A 23,573-nucleotide genomic window follows, 5' to 3' on the forward strand; every position below is an offset into this window, starting at 1 on the left:
TCTGAAGGGACGCAGGCACGCACACACACACTTCAAGCCAACTGTGAAGGGCTGACTGGGCCACAGTGATTTTTGTGTGTAAAATTCAGTCCAGACAGGCAAGTCAACGAGTGATAAATATTTTGGAGCTGTAACTGTGATGTGTGTCGACGCAGGGAGCACCCTGGCTTCCAGCTCAGTGAGGAACCACTGTGGGCTCTGAAACCAAGCCAGGACTGCAATTACACGTCAAAACAATTGATGGCATGTATAGATGCTGTTTTTGTTAAAGCTACGACAGGTAGTAAACAGTAAATAATCATTATCATTGCAGCACAGTCAGGGAAATTTGAAACATTGTCTACTAAAGTGTGACTGGTGGGGTTCACGTAGTTACGCTTCCCAGCATAGCCTCTGACCAAACCTCCTTTCATGGAGCTGAGGACAGGATGAATACAGCAGGCTCATCCTGTCAGAGGAGAGGATGAATACAGCAGGCTCATCCTGTCAGAGGAGAGGATGAATACAGCAGGCTCATCCTGTCAGACATCCTAACAGTCAGAAACAACTGGGCTCACTTGACCCTAATGGAGTTACTGGCAGCCTGTCTGTGGCTGGTTACCAGCCTGGCAGCAGCAGCAGCAGCCTGTCTGTCTGTCTGTCTGTCTGTCTGTCTGTCTGTCTGTCTGTCTGTCTGTCTGTCTGTCTCTGTCTGTCTGTCTGTCTGTCTGTCTGTCTGTCTGCAGGGAACCTTAATAAGTCTAACCTAGTGACTTCAGAAATACTAATGTGACAGAAATGTGTGGAAGGAATATATTTGTTTATAAAGTCACATAGTGCCAACGTGTCTGTGTAGTCTGGGATGCAGTCTGTGTGTGTAGTTGAGAGTGGATCCACATGTCTCTGATGTGTCCTGGGGGGTTGCCACGGTGCCGTCCAGCTCTGGGCCGGCCTCCCCGGGCTCTGCTGGGGTTAGGCTCCACGTGGGTCTGCTTCTCCTGGAGGAAGGGAAGAAACCCTAGGCTGGACTCTGTTCCTCCTGTCTACAGACACACTGTCCTGTTCCTCCTGTCTACAGACACACTGTCCTGTTCCTCCTGTCTACAGACACACTGTCCTGTTCCTCCTGTCTACAGACACACTGTCCTGTTCCTCCTGTCTACAGACACACTGTCCTGTTCCTCCTGTCTACAGACACACTGTCCTGTTCCTCCTGTATACAGACACACTGTCCTGTTCCTCCTGTCTACAGACACACTGTCCTGTTCCTCCTGTCTACAGACACACTGTCCTGTTCCTCCTGTATACAGACACACTGTCCTGTTCCTGCTGTATACAGACACACTGTCCTGTTCCTCCTGTCTAGAGACACACTGTCCTGTTCCTCCTGTATACAGACACACTGTCCTGTTCCTCCTGTATACAGACACACTGTCCTGTTCCTCCTGTCTACAGACACACTGTCCTGTTCCTCCTGTATACAGACACACTGTCCTGTTCCTCCTGTATACAGACACACTGTCCTGTTCCTCCTGTATACAGACACACTGTCCTGTTCCTCCTGTATACAGACACACTGTCCTGTTCCTCCTGTCTACAGACACACTGTCCTGTTCCTCCTGTCTACAGACACACTGTCCTGTTCCTCCTGTCTAGAGACACACTGTCCTGTTCCTCCTGTCTACAGACACACTGTCCTGTTCCTCCTGTCTACAGACACACTGTCCTGTTCCTCCTGTCTAGAGACACACTGTCCTGTTCCTCCTGTCTAGAGACACACTGTCCTGTTCCTCCTGTCTAGAGACACACTGTCCTGTTCCTCCTGTCTACAGACACACTGTCCTGTTCCTCCTGTCTACAGACACACTGTCCTGTTCCTCCTGTCTACAGACACACTGTCCTGTTCCTCCTGTATACAGACACACTGTCCTGTTCCTCCTGTATACAGACACACTGTCCTGTTCCTCCTGTCTACAGATACACTGTCCTGTTCCTCCTGTATACAGACACACTGTCCTGTTCCTCCTGTCTACAGACACACTGTCCTGTTCCTCCTGTCTAGAGACACACTGTCCTGTTCCTCCTGTCTACAGACACACTGTCCTGTTCCTCCTGTCTAGAGACACACTGTCCTGTTTCTCCTGTCTAGAGACACACTGTCCTGTTCCTCCTGTCTACAGACACACTGTCTTGTTCCTCCTGTCTAGAGACACACTGTCCTGTTCCTCCTGTCTACAGACACACTGTCCTGTTCCTCCTGTATACAGACACACTGTCCTGTTCCTCCTGTCTAGAGACACACTGTCCTGTTCCTCCTGTCTAGAGACACACTGTCCTGTTCCTCCTGTCTACAGACACACTGTCCTGTTCCTCCTGTCTAGAGACACACTGTCCTGTTCCTCCTGTCTAGGGACACACTGTCCTGTTCCTCCTGTCTAGAGACACACTGTCCTGTTCCTCACCTACCTGCCCTTCTCTCCATCCTATACCCTCTCTCCCTTACCCTCCTCTCCCCTCCGCTCCCTCCTCCTCCCCTCCGCCCCGTCCTCCTCCTCCCCTCCTCCCCTTCTCCTCCCCACCCCCTCCTCCTCCCCTCCTCCCCTGCCCCCTCCTCCCTCCTCCTCCCCGGCCCCCTGCTCCCCCCTCCTCCCTCCTCCTCCTCCCCACCCCCTCCTCCTCCCCTCCACCCCCTCCTCTTCCTCCCCTGCCCCCTCCTCCCTCCTCCTCCCCTGCCCCCTCCTCCCTCCTCCTCCCCACCCCCTCCTCCTCCCCTCCTCCTCCCCTGCCCCCTCCTCCCTCCTCCTCCCCTCCACCCCCTCCTCTTCCTCCCCACCCCCTCATCCTCTCCTCCCCTGCCCCCTCCTCCCTCCTCCTCCCCACCCCCTCCTCCCCACCCCCTCCTCCCTCTGCTCCCCATCACCCTCTGTTTGTTGGTTCATGTAACTCAGCAACTATGAAAACAATATTCCTGGTGTCTGTACACCTTGTTGGGTAAAGTGCTCCTCTAGCACAGAGATGGACCCACCTCGTAGTGTGGGTTAGTGTGGGTTAGGGTTCTGTCCAGGATTGTTCTCAGTCATAGCTTACAGACACATTCTTTGCTCTTTTACACTGAAGCCATGATGATGAGACTAAATATAATCTCCAGACAGTTCAAAATAAACATTAAATAAACCACGACACAAACCATGATGTTTATCTGTTGGCAGGGGAGAATCTTTCCACCAAAGCACACCGGCTTCCCTCATTTCCAAGAAGTCATCTCTCAATTCATCTCTGACTCAGTTTTATGACCGTTGTTACTGGGGTATATTTCCTTCTAGCTCCCCCCAGAGTAAAGCTGCTGTTCTGTCCTTGTCCTAACCCTGACCCCCAGAGTAAAGTTGCTGCTCTGTCTTTGCAGTAACAACACGCTGTGGGGTTCTCTGAAGGAGCCAGACATCGTGAACACGGAGCAGTTTGAGGAGCTGTTCTCCAAAGCCACGCAGCAACCAAAGAAGAAGCCTCTCTCTGACACCTTCCAGAAGAAGACCAAAGCTAAGAAGGTGGTGTAACACACACACCACACACACAGACACACACACACACACAACCACATCATGTCCTGAACCCTACTCAGTGAAAGAGGTTGTCAGAGTCTCTGTAAATAATGTCACGCTGTCTTCCGAGTCCAGTCCCTGTGCTGCAGGGTTGATAGCTGAGTGCTTCCATGTTTCCAGCTGGCATCTGCCGCCCTGTCAGACTGGCTCCGTCACTCATGCAGTCACAAGCTCAGAACAGCAACTCAGCCCTTCTGGAGCTTCAGCTTCTGCAGTATCAGCAAAAACCGCCGCAAACCCCCCGCCCGCCCCACTCCCAAACCACCCCCCCCCCCCAGCCGCCTACCTACCCACACACCCCCACGGTCCTGAGATTGGCGTCCAAGCAGCAAAAAATCGTCCACCAGCCCAGACTGTCCCTCTCTCAATCCATATACCCTGATCAATCAGTTAGGGCTCCAGTCCACTCCTGTGTGTGTGTGTGTGTGTGTGTTTCACTGTGTCTCTCCATCTGGTGGGGCTCAAACTAGCCCAACATTTGATCCAGGTCAGATAGCCACAGACCTCAGATCCAGGTCAGATAGCCACAGACCTGAGAGCTGCCGTCCGGCTCCAGCATGGCTAGTCTGTGTGTCCCCAGCAGCCAACACAGCAACCCAGCACACCATCCTCAAACACTGAACAAACCTCCTCCCTTTCTCCCTTCTCTCCATCAGTATCCTGCTCCTCTCCAGTACCTTGTCGCTTTCAACACCACGAGGAGCAGCCAGGCTATCTGCAAACATAATGGCTTTCTTCTGAAACATACTGCCTGCAGGCCTCATGTCAGGGACTGTCTGAACTGTGTGTGTGTGATGACAGGACAGTTCTGATGCACCCTGTATAAAGTGTTGCCAGACCAAATCCACCCTCGTAGCTACAGGCTGCTATAACGATGGTAGAGGCCTCAACACAGCTCTACAGCCAGGTCCCTAACCCTGGGTGACAGGCTGGTGGGGAGGGGTGAGGGGAGGGTGTGTGGGTGTGATGGAGGGTGGTGAGGAAAGCGAGAGTCTGGAGAGAGGGTGGGGTGGGGGGAGGGTGGGGGCCGAGTGGGGGTGTCTGATGGAGGGTGGCAAGGAGAGGGGGGCCGGAGGGAGGGCACCTACATGGAGGCGTAATGTGTATCAGGTGTCTGGTCTGTGATATGAAGCCCCCATTGGAACTCCTCAGGCCTCCTCTCATCAGCATATGAAAGCAGAGACTGAGGGGTGCTGAGGGGGCGTAAAGCAGAGACTGAGGGGTGCTGAGGGGGCGTAAAGCAGAGACTGAGGGGTGCTGAGGGGGCGTAAAGCAGAGACTGAGGGGTGCTGAGGGGGCGTAAGCCCCTCGGTGTGATTGCAGGCATGTGTCTCCTGGCAGGCTCTGTAGGGAGGGAGCCTCCACACACACACCCTTACCCTCCACACACACACACACACCCTTACCCTCCACACACACACCCTTACCCTCCACACACACACACCCTTACCCTCCACACACACACACACACCCTTACCCTCCACACACACATCCTCCCTCACCCAGCTCACACACCGTGGGTCTGGCTTGAGTTCTTCTCCCCTCGTGTGGGAGATGAGTGATGAGCCCTCACATGGGGGTTAGTGAAGCATGTGTCTGCTGTGGAGTCACACGGAGGAGAGTGGCTGTAAGATTAACAGAGAGAGGGAAAGGGAGAGGGAAACGGGGCTGGGATGCGCTGTGACCACAGAGTGAGGAGATGTCTTGATCCCTGTGTTATTGTAAGGTGGCCCTGGCTGAACTGCCCCGTGACAGGGTTTGGCTTTAGTCAGTCAGCCAACAGGAAGCTGCAGGCAGGCCGGGGCTGTGCACACTGTCAGCTGCTCTGCTGCTCCCTGCTCAACACCAGCCACCTGCTAGTCCTCACACTGCTCTCTCTCTCTCTCTCTCTCTCTCTCTCTGTCTCTGTCTCTGTCTCTCTCTGTCTCTATCTCTATCTCTATCTCTATCTCTATCCCCCTCGACTCCTCTTCCACTCTCTGTCCCTCTCTCTTTTATCTGTCTCTGCTTTCCTCGTCTCATACTTGTGTCACCATGGCATGGGTGTCCGTGCTAACCCCTAGACATGAGGTTGTTCAGCTAGTGTCCAGTGGAGGGTGCTGTTCTCCTCTGACTCCCAGCAGCAGTCTGTTTGGCCCTCAGCATCAGCATCTGAGAGCCTGTCTTCTCACTCGCCCGCGCCTCGCAGACCCAAACATCCAGTTGTCTCTCCTCATTAAGTTAACTGGCCAGGCTAATCACTAGTCCTGGGTTAGGGTCCTGGAGCCACAGTGGAGTGTGGCGGCTTCCTGGTAGGGTTTTAGTGCTGGCTGTCCAGAGCAGTTCATTAAAGGTGTTGGGAAAGCCTCTCCCCTCCATCCCCCCCCCCCCCCCCGTCCATCCCCCCCCCCCCCTCCTCCCTGGGTGGGAGATCCCCAGTGATCCAGAGACTGACTGAGCGTGCACCACAGCGTGCACTCACTCTGTAACGTAATACCCACTTCTAAGGGTTCCAGCCTGGTTCCCAGTGGCGGCCCAGGATCAGGACCCTGCTGGAACAGGCTACCTAATGAAGACGGCCCAGACATTAAGTTTTAGAGCCAAAACTCTCTCTGGCTTTATGGCTAATTCAGTCATAAGTAATTGTGACCATGTGTAGGCACAAATAAAAATCCTGTGAATTTATAGTTTGTTATAAAAGAAAGGCCCTGCTCTCGACTGCTTGTCCAGACCAGAAGAGATGCCCTTTTATGGTTTACCATTTTTTGGGGACAATTTTATTTTTTTCCTGAGAGGGTAACCTTGCTGTGTATTCTGATGGTGTTATTTGATTGAGTGTTTGTGGCCTGGATGGACTGCAGCCCCTCATGATCCTGTCATGAACCCATATGACTCAGTGTTCAGGATGATCCTGTCATGAACCCATATGACTCAGTGTTCAGGATGATCCTGTCATGAACCCATATGACTCAGTGTTCAGGATGATCCTGTCATGAACCCATATGACTCAGTGTTCAGGATGATCCTGTCATGAACCCATATGACTCAGTGTTCAGGATGATCCTGTCATGAACCCATATGACTCAGTGTTCAGGATGATCCTGTCATGGACCCACATGACTCAGTGTTCAGGATGAACCCAGAACCCTCACAGACGTGTTATGATGACTCAGACTGTTATGTCTTCTCCAGCATCCAGACATGCAGACGGAGGTGACGTGGGCTAATGTGCGTGTGTGTGTGTGTGTGTGTGTAGATTATCAAGCTGTTGGACGGGAAGCGATCTCAAGCCGTGGGCATCCTGATCTCCAGCCTGCACCTGGAGATGAAGGACATCCAGCAAGGTGACACACAACACACACTCACACAACACACACTCACACAACACACACTCACACAACACACACTCACACAACACACATTCACATAACACACACTCACACAACACACACTCACACAACACACACTCACACAACACACACTCACACAACACACATTCACACAACACACACTCACACAACACACACTCACACAACACACACTCACACAACACACACTCACACAACACACACTCTCACAAACTGTCACACACACTCTCTTTCACACAAAGATACACACTCACACACACTCTCTCACTTTCCTTGCCTCTTCAGAATGTTTTTATTTTCATTAAACACGTAAACATCAGATTGAAAAATTGATGACTTGATAAATGTCAGATGGAAGTGATTCTGTTTCGCACCTTTACTGCCTCCACAGGCAGGAATATTTGTAGCTGCTTAAATAGATGAAGTTGTTTCAGCCCAACATGCTCCTGGCTTCTCAGGGAACCATGTTGGGTTGGAGGGGGAAAGACTTCCTGTCAGAGCGATGTTGGAACCACTGCAGTCCGATAGTACTCCTATCACTGCAGTCTGCAGCACTGGTCACAGTCAGAAAGAGATCCCCTGACTTGACACAGAGCAGAGAAATGTGTGGTGTGTGAGTGTGTGTGTGTGTGTGTGTGTGTATGCAGGAATGCATGAGTAGTGTGTGGTTCACATGTGTACATGTGTGTGTGTGTGTGTGTGAGTCTTCTCAGGGTGGAGGGACAGAGAGCGGAGCGCCTGCCTGTCTGAACAGAGGGTTGGCAGACCTGCTTGTCGTTGCAGGTGACGGTTTTCCGCGCCTAATAGGAGCGACACCCCGCTAATGATCTGACGCTGTAGACTTCACCCTCACAGACCACAGCCTCACAGCACCACATAAACCCTGACCACGTACGGCCACCCCCTGCTGGGTACATGCTGCTCCCCTCTGTGTGTGTGTGAGAGAGAGAGAGACCCAGTAAAACCTCTCTGCGTGAGGCTGCTTAATGGGAGGTGTAGGTGAAACGGACAGTTAGAACCTGACAATGCTGAGAGCTGCTTAATAAGCACTTCTGAAGGCTCTGCTCCGCTCTGCTCAGCCCGCCTGGCCTCTGTTGACAAATTAAGATGACATGGGACATGTAATGTAATTAGAGACACTGGGGAGAGAAGGGGCTGATGCAGGGAGTGTGGTGGGGGAGAAGGAAGAGGAGGGGGGAGGTCTGTGGGTGAGAAGGAGGAGGAGGGGGGAGGTCTCTGGTGGCCCTACCAGGAGAATGGGCAGATGGAGGGAGTCTGGCTGGCCGGCTGGAGGATCTCCTGTGCTCCCCCACACAACGACACCCACCCACACACACTCTCTCTCACACACACACACCACCACACACACATATACACACACCTAGTGTGACGAGTGAGGTGGGTAGTCTTTGATCTCTTGGTGTGGAGAGATATCCGGCCGCCCTAGACCGCCCCAGACCGCTACCCCACACTGCGCCCCCTACCTTGTGGTCACGTGACCCTGAGTAATACACCCTAATGAGATCTCCCCCCGTCCAGCAGCAGAGCCATATCAGCTGATCTCCGTACCTTGGATCCTCCTCTATCTGCACCATAAAGCTGTGACACATCATCCAGACACTGAGCAGGGCTCCCATCTCTCTGTCTCACCCTCCTTCTCTCTTCCCCTCTCTCCCTCTCGCTCTGTCTCTCTCTCTCCCTCTGTCTCTCTCTCCCACTCCCTCTCTCTCTCTCCCTCTCGCTCTCATTACTGAAGGCTGCGGTTGTTCTGAGCAGCAGGTCCTGGGGTTAAGCAGCTACAGGCTGTCTGCCATGACCTGTGCCCCAGGGGCTTAGTCTCCTGCCTGTCTGCCCAGGATGGGTGCCCCGGTGTGGGCCTGACATCCCTCCTGGCCTCCCTGGCCTCTCCCACCACCCTCCCAGGCACCGTGCCACACACCCACATGACTACACAGCGAACAACAATCACAACCCACCTCAGCTTCCAGAACGCAGCCAGCTCATAACGGAGATGGCGTGCCTGTTTCATGCTTCTTGGGTCTTTATAAGAGCAGGCCTGTGATAAACGTTTTTACTTTTGCAGCTGTTCTGACTGTGGACAACTCCGTGGTGGATTTGGAGACTATCGAAGCGTTATACGAGAACGTGAGTCCAGGAAGTCACCTGACAGCATGAGCAAACCTTAAGAAGACAAAGTCACTTTCTCTCCCAGTGGAAACATGGGGCTCCTTACAAGCTGACAGGATGTGTATGTGTGCGTGTGTGTGTGCGTGTGTGTGTGTGTGTGTGTGTGCGTGTGTGCGTGTGCGTGTGTGTGATAACAGAGGGCCACCAGTGACGAACTGGAGAAGATCAAGAAGCACTATGACACGTCCAAGGAGGATGAGGTGAAGCTGCTGGACAAGCCTGAACAGTAAGAACCCACCTGAACCCATCTGAACCCCTGAACAGTAAGAACCCACCTGAACAGTAAGAACCCACCTGAACCCCTGAACAGTAAGAACCCACCTGAAACCCTGAACAGTAAGAACCCACCTGAACCCACCTGAACAGTAAGAACCCACCTGAACCCCTCAAACACGCAACATAGAAAATACGTATGTATTCGACCACTTGCAGATCTTGAAGGTGACCTTGATTTAGAACACTGAACCTTCCCTCCCAGTGGCCCTCACCCCCCCCCCCCTTGCCCTCCCCCACCCCCCCTTGCCCTCCCTCACCCCCCCTTGCCCTCCCTCACCCCCCCTCACACCCCTCACCCCCTCACCTCACCCCCCTCACACCCGTTCGGCCTGCTGACTCAGTCTCCCTGGGAGAAGAAGCAGCCAAGGAGACAAAAATAGGCTGATCCTGTCGGACATTTTGTTTTAGTCCTGTCATAACATGTCCTCCAGGTTTCTGCATGAGCTCTCCCAGATCCCAGACTTCTCCGGCCGGGCGCACTGCATCATCTTCCAGCCGCTCTTCCAGGACAGCATCTCCACCACCCTCCGCAAGGTGGAGATCGTCTCGTCTGTGTCCAAAGTAAGACTGCACACCTTGCTGGGTTCAGTTTGCTGGTTATTATGAACCTACAATGCTAACTTGGTGTGTGTGTGTGTGTGTGTAAGGGGCTCCTGGAGTGTGGCAGTGTGAAAGAGGTGATAGGGCTGGTTCTGGCCTTTGGGAACTACATGAATGGAGGGAACAGGACCAGGGGCCAGGCTGACGGCTTCGGCCTGGAGATCCTCCCCAAGCTGAAGGACGTAAAGAGCAGGGTGCGTCACCTCCATCACCTCCTCCACCCACACCCTCCATCACCTCCTCCACCCACACCCTCCATCACCTCCTCCACCCACACCCTCCATCACCTCCTCCACCCACACCCTCCATCACCTCCTCCACCCACATCCTCCATCACCTCCTCCACCCACATCCTCCATCACCTCCTCCACTCACACCCTCCATCACCTCCTCCACCCACACCCTCCATCACCTCCACCCACACCCTCCATCACCTCCTCCACCCACACCCTTTATCACCTCTTCCACCCACACCCTCCATCACCTCCACCCACACCCTCCATCACCTCCACCCACACCCTCCATCACCTCCTCCACCCACACCCTCCATCACCTCCACCCACACCCTCCATAACCTCCACTCACACACTCCATCACCTTCACCCACACCCTCCATCACCTCCACCCACACACTCCATCACCTCCACCCACACCCTCCATCACCTCTTCCACCCACACCCTCCATCACCTCTTCCACCCACACCCTCCATCACCTTCACCCACACCCTCCATCACCTCCACCCACACCCTCCATCACTTCCTCCACCCACACCCTCCATCACCTCCACCCACACCCTCCATCACCTTCACCCACACCCTCCATCACCTCTTCCACCCACACCCTCCATCACGTCCTCCAGACACTCACTGATATTCCTCTTCAACTCTGTACTACAGGACAACCGGATGAGTCTGGTGGACTATGTGGTATCATACTACCTCCGCAACTTCGACGAGGTAAATTGTTAGATTTACACAGAGAGCCAGGTTGTTTTCAGGAAGTGTTCCAGGACCTGTGATGATGGTGTGTGTGTCGGTGTGATGTGTTGGTGTGATGTGTGTGTGTGTCGGTGTGATGTGTGTGTGTGTTGGTGTGATGTGTGTGTGTGTTGGTGTGATGTGTGTGTTGCAGCATGCAGGAACAGAGAAGAGTGTGTTTCCGCTGCCAGAGCCTCAAGACTTCTTCCTGGCTGCCCAGGTCAAGTTTGACGACCTCATCAAGGACATCAGGAAGCTGAAACGAGAACTAACCGGTAGGGCTTGACCTCTGTCTGCCTCTATCTGCCTCTATCTGTCTCCCCTAACACCAGCCTCTGCGTCCCTCAACCATGTCGTCCTAGTGAAGTCGAGGTCAGTTGTGTTTACTGCTGACACTACCACACATCCAGATCCCTGTGTAGCAGTTGAGGTCCCATGAACGAGTTAAAATAAATGGTGGGTTTGGCTGAAGTTTTCTGTGCTTTCTAGAGGGGGTGGGGGGTGGAAGGGGGGGGGGGGGGGGGGAGGGAGGGGTGCTTGGCCTCATCCGTCCATCAGTGAGCAGTGGTCCGGGCCACCAGGGGTTAAAAGGCGATGCCCCCAGCGCCCTTGATGTCTGTCATTATTAAAATCAACCAATAATACGGCATATGAAAGCAATTAGATCTGCAGGGCAGCCCTCCCCTCCCAGGCCGGGCGGGGCAGATGCTGTTAAAGCTGCTCCTCTGTGACCCCCTGGGAGAACATGCAGAGAGCGCCAGGCCCCCCCGAGCTGCCACGCATTTATTAGGCAACATGGAAGTCTGGGGAGACAATAAATGGAGAGCGAGGGCGCTGGTATTTGATGTGGGGCTGCAGCAGAAATGTGGTTTGAGTCTGGACCGGGAGTCTGGGCCGGGAGTCTGGGCCGGGAGTCGGGGCCGGGAGTCGGGGCCGGGAGTCGGGGCCGGGAGTCGGGGCCGGGAGTCTGGGGGTTGGTAGGAGCCGGCGAGTGCCAGGTCCCGTTGTGTTCCGTGTTTGAGGTCCACCTCCTGGGTCTAACCCTAACCCTAACCCTCCTGGGTCTCCCTCCTTTTTCATCCTCCAGCCAGCCACAAGGAATAAATCTTGATGCTGCACTATTATAAAGCAGCCTAAAGACGCCAACGGCACTATTATAAAGCAGCCTAAAGACGCCAACGGCACTATTATAAAGCAGCCTAAAGACGCCAACGGCACTATTATAAAGCAGCCTAAAGACGCCAACGGCACTATTATAAAGCAGCCTAAAGACGCCAACGGCACTATTATAAAGCAGCCTAAAGACGCCAACGGCACTATTATAAAGCAGCCTAAAGACGCCAACGGCACTATTATAAAGCAGCCTAAAGACGCCAACGGCACTATTATAAAGCAGCCTAAAGACGCCAACGGCACTATTATAAAGCAGCCTAAAGACGCCAACGGCACTATTATAAAGCAGCCTAAAGACGCCAACGGCACTATTATAAAGCAGCCTAAAGACGCCAACGGCACTATTATAAAGCAGCCTAAAGACGCCAACGGCACTATTATAAAGCAGCCTAAAGACGCCAACGGCACTATTATAAAGCAGCCTAAAGACGCCAACGGCACTATTATAAAGCAGCCTAAAGACGCCAACTGCACTATTATAAAGCAGCCTAAAGACGCCAACGGCACTATTATAAAGCAGCCTAAAGACGCCAACTGCACTATTATAAAGCAGCCTAAAGACGCCAACGGCACTATTATAAAGCAGCCTAAAGACGCCAACTGCACTATTATAAAGCAGCCTAAAGACGCCAACTGCACTATTATAAAGCAGCCTAAAGACGCCAACTGCACTATTATAAAGCAGCCTAAAGACGCCAACTGCACTATTATAAAGCAGCCTAAAGACGCCAACTGCACTATTATAAAGCAGCCTAAAGACGCCAACTGCACTATTATAAAGCAGCCTAAAGACGCCAACTGGTCCTAATTATGTCATGCAGATCACTTCCATTCACATCTGAATAGGGTCTGCAAGTGCCAACACAGAATCACACTTCTGACCTTGGTAGGATAAGGCTGGGAGCAGGAGAGGTGCAGGAGAGGAACAGGAGAGGAACAGGAGGGGAACAGGAGGGGAACAGGAGAGGAGCAGGAGAGGAACAGGAGAGGAACAGGAGGGGAACAGGAGGGGAACAGGAGAGGAACAGGAGAGGAACAGGAGAGGAACAGGAGGGGAACAGGAGGGGAACAGGAGAGGAACAGGAGGGGAACAGGAGGGGAACAGGAGAGGAACAGGAGGGGAACAGGAGGGGAACAGGAGAGGAACAGGGGCCTCATGTATAAACGTTGCGTACGCACAAAAAGCTTGCGTACGATGGTTTTCACGCACACTTTGTGATGTATAAAGATTTACTTGACGTGAGAATGTGCGGGCCGTCACGGAAACTTTTGAGCAGACGTGAGAATGTGCGGACCGTCCGCAAAGTCTTGTCTGGCTCTGTAACATGGCGAATTCCAACTGAAAAGTGCCGAGACTCACCAAACATTACAAAATAAAGTTTCCACTAGTACGTTATGACGTTGACTATTCAAAAAACATAAAATAAACGTTTATCATTAATGTGGATGATCATATCAAAATGCCAAAACCCAAAACGGGAAATGCTATATAGCCTTCTGTTTATACCGCCACCACTTAATAACTTCTGTTAAACTTGAGGCTGTCAAACGAACGACAAAATCGTGCTGTTACGATGCGCCACCACTTGTTTCTTCATTTAAAGTTTTATATCGGACCATTTCTTCTTAATTTCTGCCATGGTCCGGTTCTCTGAACCCACAGCATTGATGGCCCTATAATAATAATGATAATTTTATTTGTAATGCACTTTACATTTAGCTAAATCTCAAAGTGCTGGCTTTTGTCACTAATACCTGATGACAGGCCGCCAAACAGGACACAATTTCTTGCCTCCACCTCTGTTGTCAGAACCGCGATCTCACAGTCACCGTATTTCTTCAAATAAACGCTGCAGCGTTTAACGTTCATTTTTGGTGCTGCGTTTCTTCGAGGGCGGCGTTTATTCGAATAAATACGGTCATTCAGACAACGAAATGACCTCAGGAGCGCATTTATAGCCCATCTGCATATTCATTTATGGGAGGAGGCAAGGCGGGGTCAGTGGCTCGTTCACGTGCGGTCAATCTCACGTTGATTGTGATTTATAAAGGAAAGGTGTGCAGGACCTGGCGTACGACCGGTTTAATACATGTGAATATTTTTGTGCATAGGTACTTTTCGAGTTTTGGCCGTACGCCATCTTCTGGTATGAAAGCTGCGCAATCCTTTATACATGAAGCCCCAGGAGAGGAACAGGAGAGGAACAGGGGAGAAGCAGGAGAGGAGCAGGGGAGGAACAGGAGGGGAGCAGGAGAGGAACAGGAGAGGAACAGGAGTGGAGCAGGGGAGGAGCAGGAGAGGAACAGGGGAGGAGCAGGAGAGGAACAGGAGAGGAACAGGGGAGGAACGGGAGGAACAGGGGAGGAGCAGGAGAGGAACAGGAGAGGAACAGGAGAAGGAGAGGGAAAGGAACAGGAGAGTAGGAGATGAGCAGGAGGGGGGAGCCTGTGTTGGAATGAGGCTGCGGTGTGTTCTGCCCCGTTTCTGGCTCTCTGAGGGGGAGAGGAGCTGGCAGCACCCCGGTCAGACCCAGACCTCTACCTGCTGATCCTCCTCCTGATGGGGCTCCACTCCTGTTGCTGTTCCTGTGTCCGCTGTTCCTGTATCCGCTGTTCCTGTGTGCGCTGTTCCTGTGTCCGCTGTTCCTGTGTCCGCTGTTCCTGTGTCCGCTGTTCCTGCGTGCACAGGTGTGTGTGCGCATGCATGAGCAACTATTCCGTCAGGGACGATCCACTGGAGCAAGCCAGACTCCCTGGCCGCTAGGCTGGCCTCCCCTGTCTTCTCCTCCCGCCTCTCCCTGCTCTAGAAACCTGACCCTGTCCTGGGAAGAGCTGTCCTGGGGGGGGGGGGTCTATCCTGGGGACAGCTCCTGTGGGGGAAGAGGGTGGAGATCTCTGGGCTCCTCCAGAGGGGGTGATGAGGGGAGGTCAGAACTGCACCCTGGTTAGCTGCAGGACTAACAAACCGAGCGTTGGAAACCATCCTCCCTTCTGGGTCTCCCAGACACATACGTTAAGGGGGTGCTTTATTGCTCCACTAGGCAGCGTGTGCTGTATGTGTCGGTCTTGCAAGGAAGTCATTTCAAATCAAATTAGGTTTGTATAGCCCTTTTTACAAGCAGTGTCACAGAGGGCTTCACATATGCCCATAGAGCTACACCTAAACCAACCCTAACCTTGAAGGAACATCAGTTTGTGTGAACAGGAGAGGGTGAGGAACCTCCCCCTCATATCAGCTGGTAATAACACACTGAAACGTCTACAGAGTAGTCTGGTGTTCTTGGAAGGATTCCTGGAAGTCAGAGAGAAGGCCATCCTCTGCAGAGACTGTTAACCCCGCAAGGCTGTGAGCTCACGCTGCCCTGCCTGGAACCAGACGGTAACGGGTCTGGACAGTCAGGCAGGGGCGCTACTGAATGAAATAGTATCAAATAAAAAGAACCAGTCAGAGCTCGTTTGCTGCTCAGGGGAGTTTAGTGTTTCACAGAAGGCCAGGCAGGCTCAGCCATTCATCACCACAACAAATCAGACAGCGTCTTCTTTTTAAATGGCCCTTAACGTCAGGTTCAGGCAGGGCTTCACGACGCAGGCTCCAGTCTGACTCCATGTGTGGACTCGGTGGTCTGAGCTGCCTCTGGCCTCGGACCAGGGGATAGGCCACAGCGAGGCCACAAACCTCCCCTTTAACTGTGCTGTGTAACTCTCCAAACCTTCCCTTTAACTGTGCTGTGTCTGTCACCCTGCTCCCAAGTCACCATGTAGGAGGTGGGCTAGCCTCAGGCTGAGAGAGAGATTTATGGATTGAGGGATGGGAGAAAGAAGGGAGGAGGGTGAGTAGGTTGTGGCCTTACCTTTCTCCCCAGCCTCCTAGCTGTGTTCTCCTCCATAGTAGCCTGCATGGCCTTGTCCTAGTGGGAGAGATGGAGCTAGGATCTGACAGGGCACTGAGGTTGTTTATAATCAGGGATTAGCAGGAGAATTCCAGTGCTTAAGGTCTGAGGGAGGTGATCCACAGCCTAGTGTAAATAATACTGATCTGCCAAGGATGGAGACGAGACAAGCCTCTGTTGAAAGGTAGATACGAAGACTGTTGTAAAAGATTTTCCAAAACACTCGAGCTTGACAGAAGCATTAGTGTGTATGTGTGTGTGTGTGTTAGTGGGTTTATCAGGGGGACCAGGGAGGGCTGCATGTAGGATCAGCCTAAATCTTTGATAGTGTTGAGTTATAGCTGCAGGTCTAAACCTGTTTGCCCGTCACCAATAAAGCCCAACAGTTCACAGCTTCCAGGCCCACAGATTGCCTGGACGTTCTGCTGGGTGCCTGGACGTTCTGCAGGCTGGCTGGACGTTCTGCAGGCTGCCTGGACGTTCTGCTGGCTGCCTGGACGTTATGCAGGCTGGCTGGACGTTCTGCAGGCTGCCTGGACGTTCTGCTGGCTGCCTGGACGTTCTGCTGGGTGCCTGGACGTTCTGCAGGCTGGCTGGACGTTCTGCTGGGTGCCTGGACGTTCTGCTGGGTGCCTGGACGTTCTGCAGGCTGGCTGGACGTTCTGCAGGCTGCCTGGATGTTCTGCAGGCTGCCTGGACGTTCTGCTGGCTGCCTGGACGTTCTGCAGGCTGCCTGGACGTTCTGCTGGCTGCCTGGACGTTCTGCTGGCTGCCTGGACATTCTGCAGGCTGCCTGGACGTTCTGCTGGCTGCCTGGACGTTCTGCTGGCTGGTTGGATGTTCTGCTGGCTGCCTGGATGTCCTGCAGGCTGCCTGGATGTTCTGCAGGCTGCCTGGATGTTCTGCAGGCTGCTGGCAGCTCGTGGAAGGGGGGGGGGAGAAGATAAAATAGAGGATAGAATATCTTATATATTAGACTGTTAACGACTGGTTTGGAGTGTATCAGCTGACTGCAGCATCTGTAACACTGTCTGCCCTCTCAGTCCTGCTCAGGGATTGGTGCGGAGGATCCCATCATGCCCCTCTCTCTCTGGGGCGGGACAACAGTCTGGTGAGACAGGAAGCCAGACAGAGGGAGGCCTGGGGTGCAGAGCAGAGCTATATCTACAATCTAATGCTCTAACCCCCAAGCTCTGTACCCATCCCTGTCTTAAACTCTCAGTTCCTCTGAAAAGGCAATCAGACTCTCTGGGAACTCTCACCTCTCATTGGTCAGTTAGATAACAGCATGGGCTAATTTACAGTAATGGGATTAAGTGGTTGAGTGTATCAATCATAGGATGATGTAACCTCTGTTGTTTTACCCTGCAGAGCTGGCTGGATATGCAGTCAGACCACAGAGCCGCCTGGTCCTGGTGCACATGTATTGTGACAGTTAGACAATGTCCTGGATCCAGAGCCTGGGGTGGATTTCATGCTGCTTCTGATGTTTCGGGCTTCCTTCTTGCGGCCTATACTGTCTGGACCACATTTGGAGCAAAGCCACATCTAAATTGTTGACTCGTTGTTTGGAACAACCTTTAATGTGCCTACTTGAGATGGTGATGGTGGGGGATGTTTTCTAATGGAGGATCTGTTCAGTCATGTTTATGACTGGATCCTCTCTCGGCGGATGTCATAGATGTGTTTTCTTACACATCGGCTAACTGATTGACCTCACCTGTTAACATTGAAGTTGTGGATCTGGATGATTACTGAAGATCCGGGTTTAGTCACCCATCTCTGAAACGAACCCTGACCTATCCGGCTTGTTCTTCAAGTGTTTGCGGTACTGTTTAGCTATGCAGTCATAACCAACCCCAGGTATTTACTGCCGCTCGTTTATGACTAGCAGCTTTCAGAGAAATGTGTGAAAGTTATTCGAGCGGTCGGCTGCGTGAGTAGCGTCCCACGCCGACTGCGGAAAAGAAACGAACTAGTTTGGCTGAAACTCGGCTAATTCCCGTCTGGTTGCAGAGTGAGCAGGGTCATTTGGCAGAACTACAAAGTTTCTTTCAGAACAAACAACAAACAGCTTGTAGAACCAGACGTCGCACACATGTACAGGCACACTGGAGCTAGACGGGCTAGCATGCTAATGCTCTGTTTTAGCTTCGGTTTTGATCAACGTGGTTAGCTCTAGCTAACTCAGAGCTAGCTCTAGCTTATTTCTTCATCATTTTGTCACACAACCTTTATCTTTCTTCCATCGTAAAAAACGCTTGAAGCCATAAGGTCATCTTCATTGTCTATTGAATGTGTGTTTATTACGATTTAAAATAAACGTCTTCAACTTTCTAATGGTTATTGCCACCAGGAAATCCAGTTATCGTTCCCTTATAGGCTATTACTCGGCTTTACTGATAATGAACAGTCTTCTCTGTTTACATTTGAACGCAACCCAAGCTCATATACTACAGATGTTGCCAGGTTTCTTTAATAGCCATCTGTTAGGGATGTGTTTTTAGTGGGATTCACACACTTCTTCCCCTCACAAGACTCGGGGTTTAGTTCACGTATGAAAGTGTTGGAAACTTGATATCCCGTATCACATGTCATTAATTAATTGTGCTCTTTGTGTAGGCTTGTTATTATTTTATATTCTAGCTCAATTGATGAGGCCCCAGCAATAAAAAGTGAAAGCCCGGTTTCACACACCACAGCACAGAATACAGTATATTTTCTCTTTCTTTCAGTCCCTCTTTTCCCTCAGGCAAGAGCTGTTTTAATCCATTCCTGCTGAGAGATGTTTAATTGTAACATTTCCTCTCCATTCCTCCCTCTCCTCTCCCACACCTCTCCTCTCCCACCTTCTCCTTCATCTCCCACCCCTCTCCTTCCTCTCCCTCCTCTCTCTCCTCACCCTCTCCTTCTCCTTCCTCTCCCACCCCTCTCCCACCCTCTCCTTCTCCTTCCTCTCCCACCTCTCTCCCTCCTCTCTCTCCTCACCCTCTCCTTCTCCTTCCTCTCCCACCCCTCTCCCTCCTCTCTCTCCTCACCATCTCCTCTCCCACCCTCTCCTTCTCCTTCCTCTCCCACCCCTCTCCCTCCTCTCTCTCCTCACCCTCTCCTCTCTCCTAGCTTGTGAGAAAGACGTGGAGAAGGTCTGTGCTAACTCCTCAGAAGAACACCTACATCCCTTCAAGGAAAAGATGGAAGAATTCATCTCCAGTGGTGAGTGAAACCAGAATGATGACAGAAAGCCCAGGGTGTCTGGTGTGTGGCAGTGTGTGACCAGTCGTCAGAACCACTCCCCCCTGGAAATCAAGGCTGCCAGCCCAGCTGAGCAATGAGAGATGCCCAGTAGAAGCCCTGTTCTAATCAAATCATACACACAGACACTCCCAAATTCTACCAGGCAGACAGGGATGATGTAGTGTTGCTCTTAGTCATGCTCTTAAGCCAGCCTGTCTCCTCCTTCAGGAAGGGCTGTATGTCGCCCAGAGATGAAACAGCCAGTGAATGTATAGCTGAACAGACTGTCGTGTGGGCAGCCCTGGAGCCAAAGCAGACCTGTTACCTTCACATAGAGACTAACCTGTAAACAGCAACGCTGGAATTAGGCTGTTTAATATAGTGTGACGTTGCCCCTACCAGCCAGCGTGTGCTCTGACTGGGCTCCTCTGGAGCAGGTAAAGACATGCTGGACCATCTCAGTGGGCCAGGACACGGGACCACCATGGGGGGCATACACATTTAGTGGAACAGAGTGGTGCGGTTGGTTAGGGGATATAGTAAGTCACATCCTGTGTTTGAGAGAGAGAGGGAGGGAGGGGGGGGGAGAGAGAGAGAGGGAGAGAGAGGGGGAGAGAGGTGCTGTGATCTGGGATTAAGCTAAACGTGTAAATACTCCTGTGGAGTTACTGTTCACAAAGCAGGATAACGCTTGTATATCATGTACATTAGGATGTACAATACAACTGTAGTCACAAGGCCTGCCAGCCCTGACCCCCCCCCCCCCCCCCAGACTCCTGGGTCCCTGGGCACGTTATACACAGCAGCTCATCCAGCCTTCCTTTGAATGAGCGCGAGGAAGAACATCCCATACAGGCCGCTTTCATCACCAAGCTAGTTCCTCAAAACTCGACAGAGAGCACAAGCTCTCCCCCACCATCACTCTCCCCCTGGATAAACACAAGTACTGCCGTCCAGTCACAGTCCTCCCAGCTCGGAACAACCAACTGCTTGCAATCTCCTGTCTCCATGGAGACAAGCATGGGGCAAGCCTGGGGTACTGCACACCCCTCTCACTTAGCCAGAAGGCAGATATTAGAAACACGGTGAACAAGCAGCACAGGTCTGGCGGCACAGTGCCCCACATCTCTCTGTCTCTCTCTCTGTCTCTCTCTCTGTCTCTCTCTCTGTCTCTCTCTCTGTCTCTCTCTCTGTCTCTCTCTCTGTCTCTCTCTCTGTCTCTCCTCAGCGCTGGTGACAGGCTGAAGTGCCTGCATCATGCAGGGGGATCCACAGTTGAGCTACATTAGAAGGCATTGCACAGATTACTTGCGGTGGGCCAGGGAATGGTGAAACAAAAGGCTCTTTCTATAAAACATGCAGATGAGGCATCTAACGCAGAGAGATTGCATCCATATGTGTTGCGGTGGGGTGGGGGGGTGAGTGTTGGGGGTGAGGGGGGTTGAGAGGTCAGGGCTGGGGGTGGGGGTGGGGGTAGGGGGGCAGGAGAGGAAGATGTCTAACAGTTGGTGTCACCCTGGTCGTCTGGCAGAGAGAGACAGAGAGGAAGTGATGCGTTGCTGTATTATCTGTTTATTCACCTCTGCTCCTCCGTGTGCCAATGTTTCCCTTTCTGTCTCTCTCTCTCCCTCCCCCTTTCTCTCTTCTCCCCCTTTCTCTCTTCTTTCTCTCTTCTTCCTATCGCTTTCTCTCCCTCCCTCCGTCCTTGGTCAATATCACAGAATATTTGAAAGGTCTTAAAACCATGGTGGTTGCCACTGGCTACAAAATGGTATTGGTTAACAAAAACACATCTCACACGTAAACGTTCCAGTGGGTTACTTGTAAATCTTTCTTATAAACAGAATTCCTCCAGCAACTTGTCCTCATGTTTGAAGCTGCGTGGGTTTAGCAGGGGCACATGTCATTGTTCGCTCCTTAAAGGCAGTTGCTTCCATGACTTTCAAAGAAAAACAAAGTAACAGTTTCCACACCAAGGAGACTCTCTCTTCCGCTCTCTTTTTCTCTCTCCCTCTCTTTCCTGTTCTCTCTCTCCCTCTCTTTAATGTTCTCTCTCTCCATCTCTTTACTGTTCTCTCTCTCTCCCAGCATCTAGCGGTCTTTCTCTCCTACAGCTAGGTGACTAGAGTCCATGTTGAAGCTGATTACCTAGAAAGGCGTTCCTTCCACAGACTTGCTTTCTTTCCATTTCAGTCAGAAAATGACAAGTCAGTGACCACAGTACATGATCTCCACCTGGCCTCTCCATACAGCTCTTCCCAGCTGCCCTGCCACTGCTCTAACCAGCCTGATCACTGCTCTAACCAGCCTGATCACTGCTCTAACCAGCCTGATCACTGCTCTAACCAGCCTGATCACTGCTCTAGCCAGCCTGATCACTGCTCTAACCAGCCTGATCACTGCTCTAACCATCCTGATCACTGCTCTAACCAGCCTGATCACTGCTCTAGCCAGCCTGATCACTGCTCTAACCAGCCTGATCACTGCTCTAAACCAGCCTGATCAGTGCTCTAAACCAGCCTGATCACTGCTCTAACCCAGCCTGATCACTGCTCTAATCCAGCCTGATCACTGCTCTAACCCAGCCTGATCACTGTTCTAAACCAGCCTGATCACTGCTCTAAACCAGCCTGATCACTGCTGTAAACCAGCCTGATCACTGCTCTAACCAGCCTAATCACTGCTCTAACCAGCCTAATCACTGCTCTAACCAGCCGGATCACTGCTCTAAACCAGCCTGATCACTGCTGTAAACCAGCCTGATCATTGCTCTAACCAGCCTGATCACTGCTCTAAACCAGCCTGATCACTGCTCTAACCAGCCTAATCACTGCTCTAACCAGCCTGATCACTGTTCTAAACCAGCCTGATCACTGCTGCAAACCAGCCTGATCACTGCTCTAACCAGCCTGATCACTGTTCTAAACCAGCCTGATCACTGCTGCAAACCAGCCTGATTACTGCTCTAACCAGCCTGATCACTGTTCTAAACCAGCCTGATCACTGCTGCAAACCAGCCTGATCACTGCTCTAACCAGCCTGATCACTGTTCTAAACCAGCCTGATCACTGCTGTAAACCAGCCTGATCACTGCTCTAACCATCCTGATCATTGCTCTAAACCAGCCTGATCACTGCTCTAACCAGCCTGATCACTGTTCTAAACCAGCCTGATCACTGCTGTAAACCAGCCTGATCACTGCTCTAACCAGCCTGATCACTGTTCTAAACCAGCCTGATCACTGCTCTAAACCAGCCTGATCACTGCTCTAACCAGCCTGTGATCTCTCCTGCTCACACAGTCTCTCAACACATTCCTCCATAAAATCGTACCAAGTTATTCCCCCCACCACCACCAACCATCACACCCCCACCAAACACTTCACCCTCCATCAATCAGAGAGCTCTGGACTCTTAAACATGTTAGTGATCAAAAGCTGATATTCTAGTTGAAGGAAACATGGTTTGTTTAGCGCTGCTTGCCCTCCTCAGCTGCTGGTGTGTTTGCAGGTCCTTTATCTGGCCTGTTGTAGGTTTGGGAGCCAAGGATTTGTCCCTGCTGCATCTGATCTGTTTATTTGAGCTAAGAGAGAATGCCTCCAGGATCTGACCAGAGCTGCTCTCAAACTAAACCCACCAGCCAGCACGCCGAGCGGCCCTGTCTCGCTGTCCTCCTGGGAGAACACTGACAAGCCAGTACACACTGTGACTAATCTAAAACAAATCCCCGGCCCTTTAAAGTTTGCCTTTCCGTATTGTTTTATGTGCTTTTACTAGGGGCACGCATGTGCTGTTCAACAGTGGGGTAGTCATATTTATCCTCCAGACATCTTTGATGCATAGTGAATCAGCCACAGGCAGCCATGTTGCTGTCCTGCCTGGAGGAGAGAGTCTCTGTCCTAGAGGAGGAGGAGGAGGAGGAGGAGGAGAGAGTCTCTGTCCTAGAGGAGGAGGAGAAGGAGGAGGAGAGAGTGTCTGTCCTGGAAGAAGAGGAGGATGAGAAGAGAGTCTGTCCTGGTGGAAGAGGAGGAGAAGGAGGAGGAGGAGGAGAGAGTCTGTCCTGGAAGAGGAGGAGGAGGAGAGAGTCTGTCCTGGAGGAGGAGGAAAGTGTGTTGTGGTCATGCAGGCTGTTCCTTTGTGATACCTCATCCTAAACTGTAGCACGTTCCACTGTGTGAAAGAGAGATGGAGGGAAGATAAGAGATAGACAGAGACAGATGGAGAGAGATGAGTCACTTAACACATACACATTCTTCCCCCTTTAGAAGTTGTGATTGATTGTGTTTAGGAAACGGTGTAGATCTAAACATC

General features: G+C 52.0%; 1 protein-coding gene across 1 annotated transcript in view; it reads left to right on the plus strand.

Moving 5' to 3' along the window:
• Nucleotides 1-23,573, plus strand: part of LOC124484021 (formin-like) — a 42,008-nt gene that overhangs the window by 9,571 nt on the left and 8,864 nt on the right. The window contains 9 exon segments of the mRNA XM_047044690.1: nucleotides 3,383-3,524; nucleotides 6,814-6,901; nucleotides 9,009-9,070; nucleotides 9,250-9,338; nucleotides 9,820-9,949; nucleotides 10,036-10,182; nucleotides 10,886-10,945; nucleotides 11,121-11,241; nucleotides 19,150-19,242. Of these exon segments, the coding sequence (XP_046900646.1) occupies nucleotides 3,383-3,524; nucleotides 6,814-6,901; nucleotides 9,009-9,070; nucleotides 9,250-9,338; nucleotides 9,820-9,949; nucleotides 10,036-10,182; nucleotides 10,886-10,945; nucleotides 11,121-11,241; nucleotides 19,150-19,242 (932 nt within the window).

The sequence above is a fragment of the Hypomesus transpacificus genome, chromosome 3 (assembly GCF_021917145.1).
Source record: "Hypomesus transpacificus isolate Combined female chromosome 3, fHypTra1, whole genome shotgun sequence".
NCBI lineage: Eukaryota > Metazoa > Chordata > Actinopteri > Osmeriformes > Osmeridae > Hypomesus > Hypomesus transpacificus.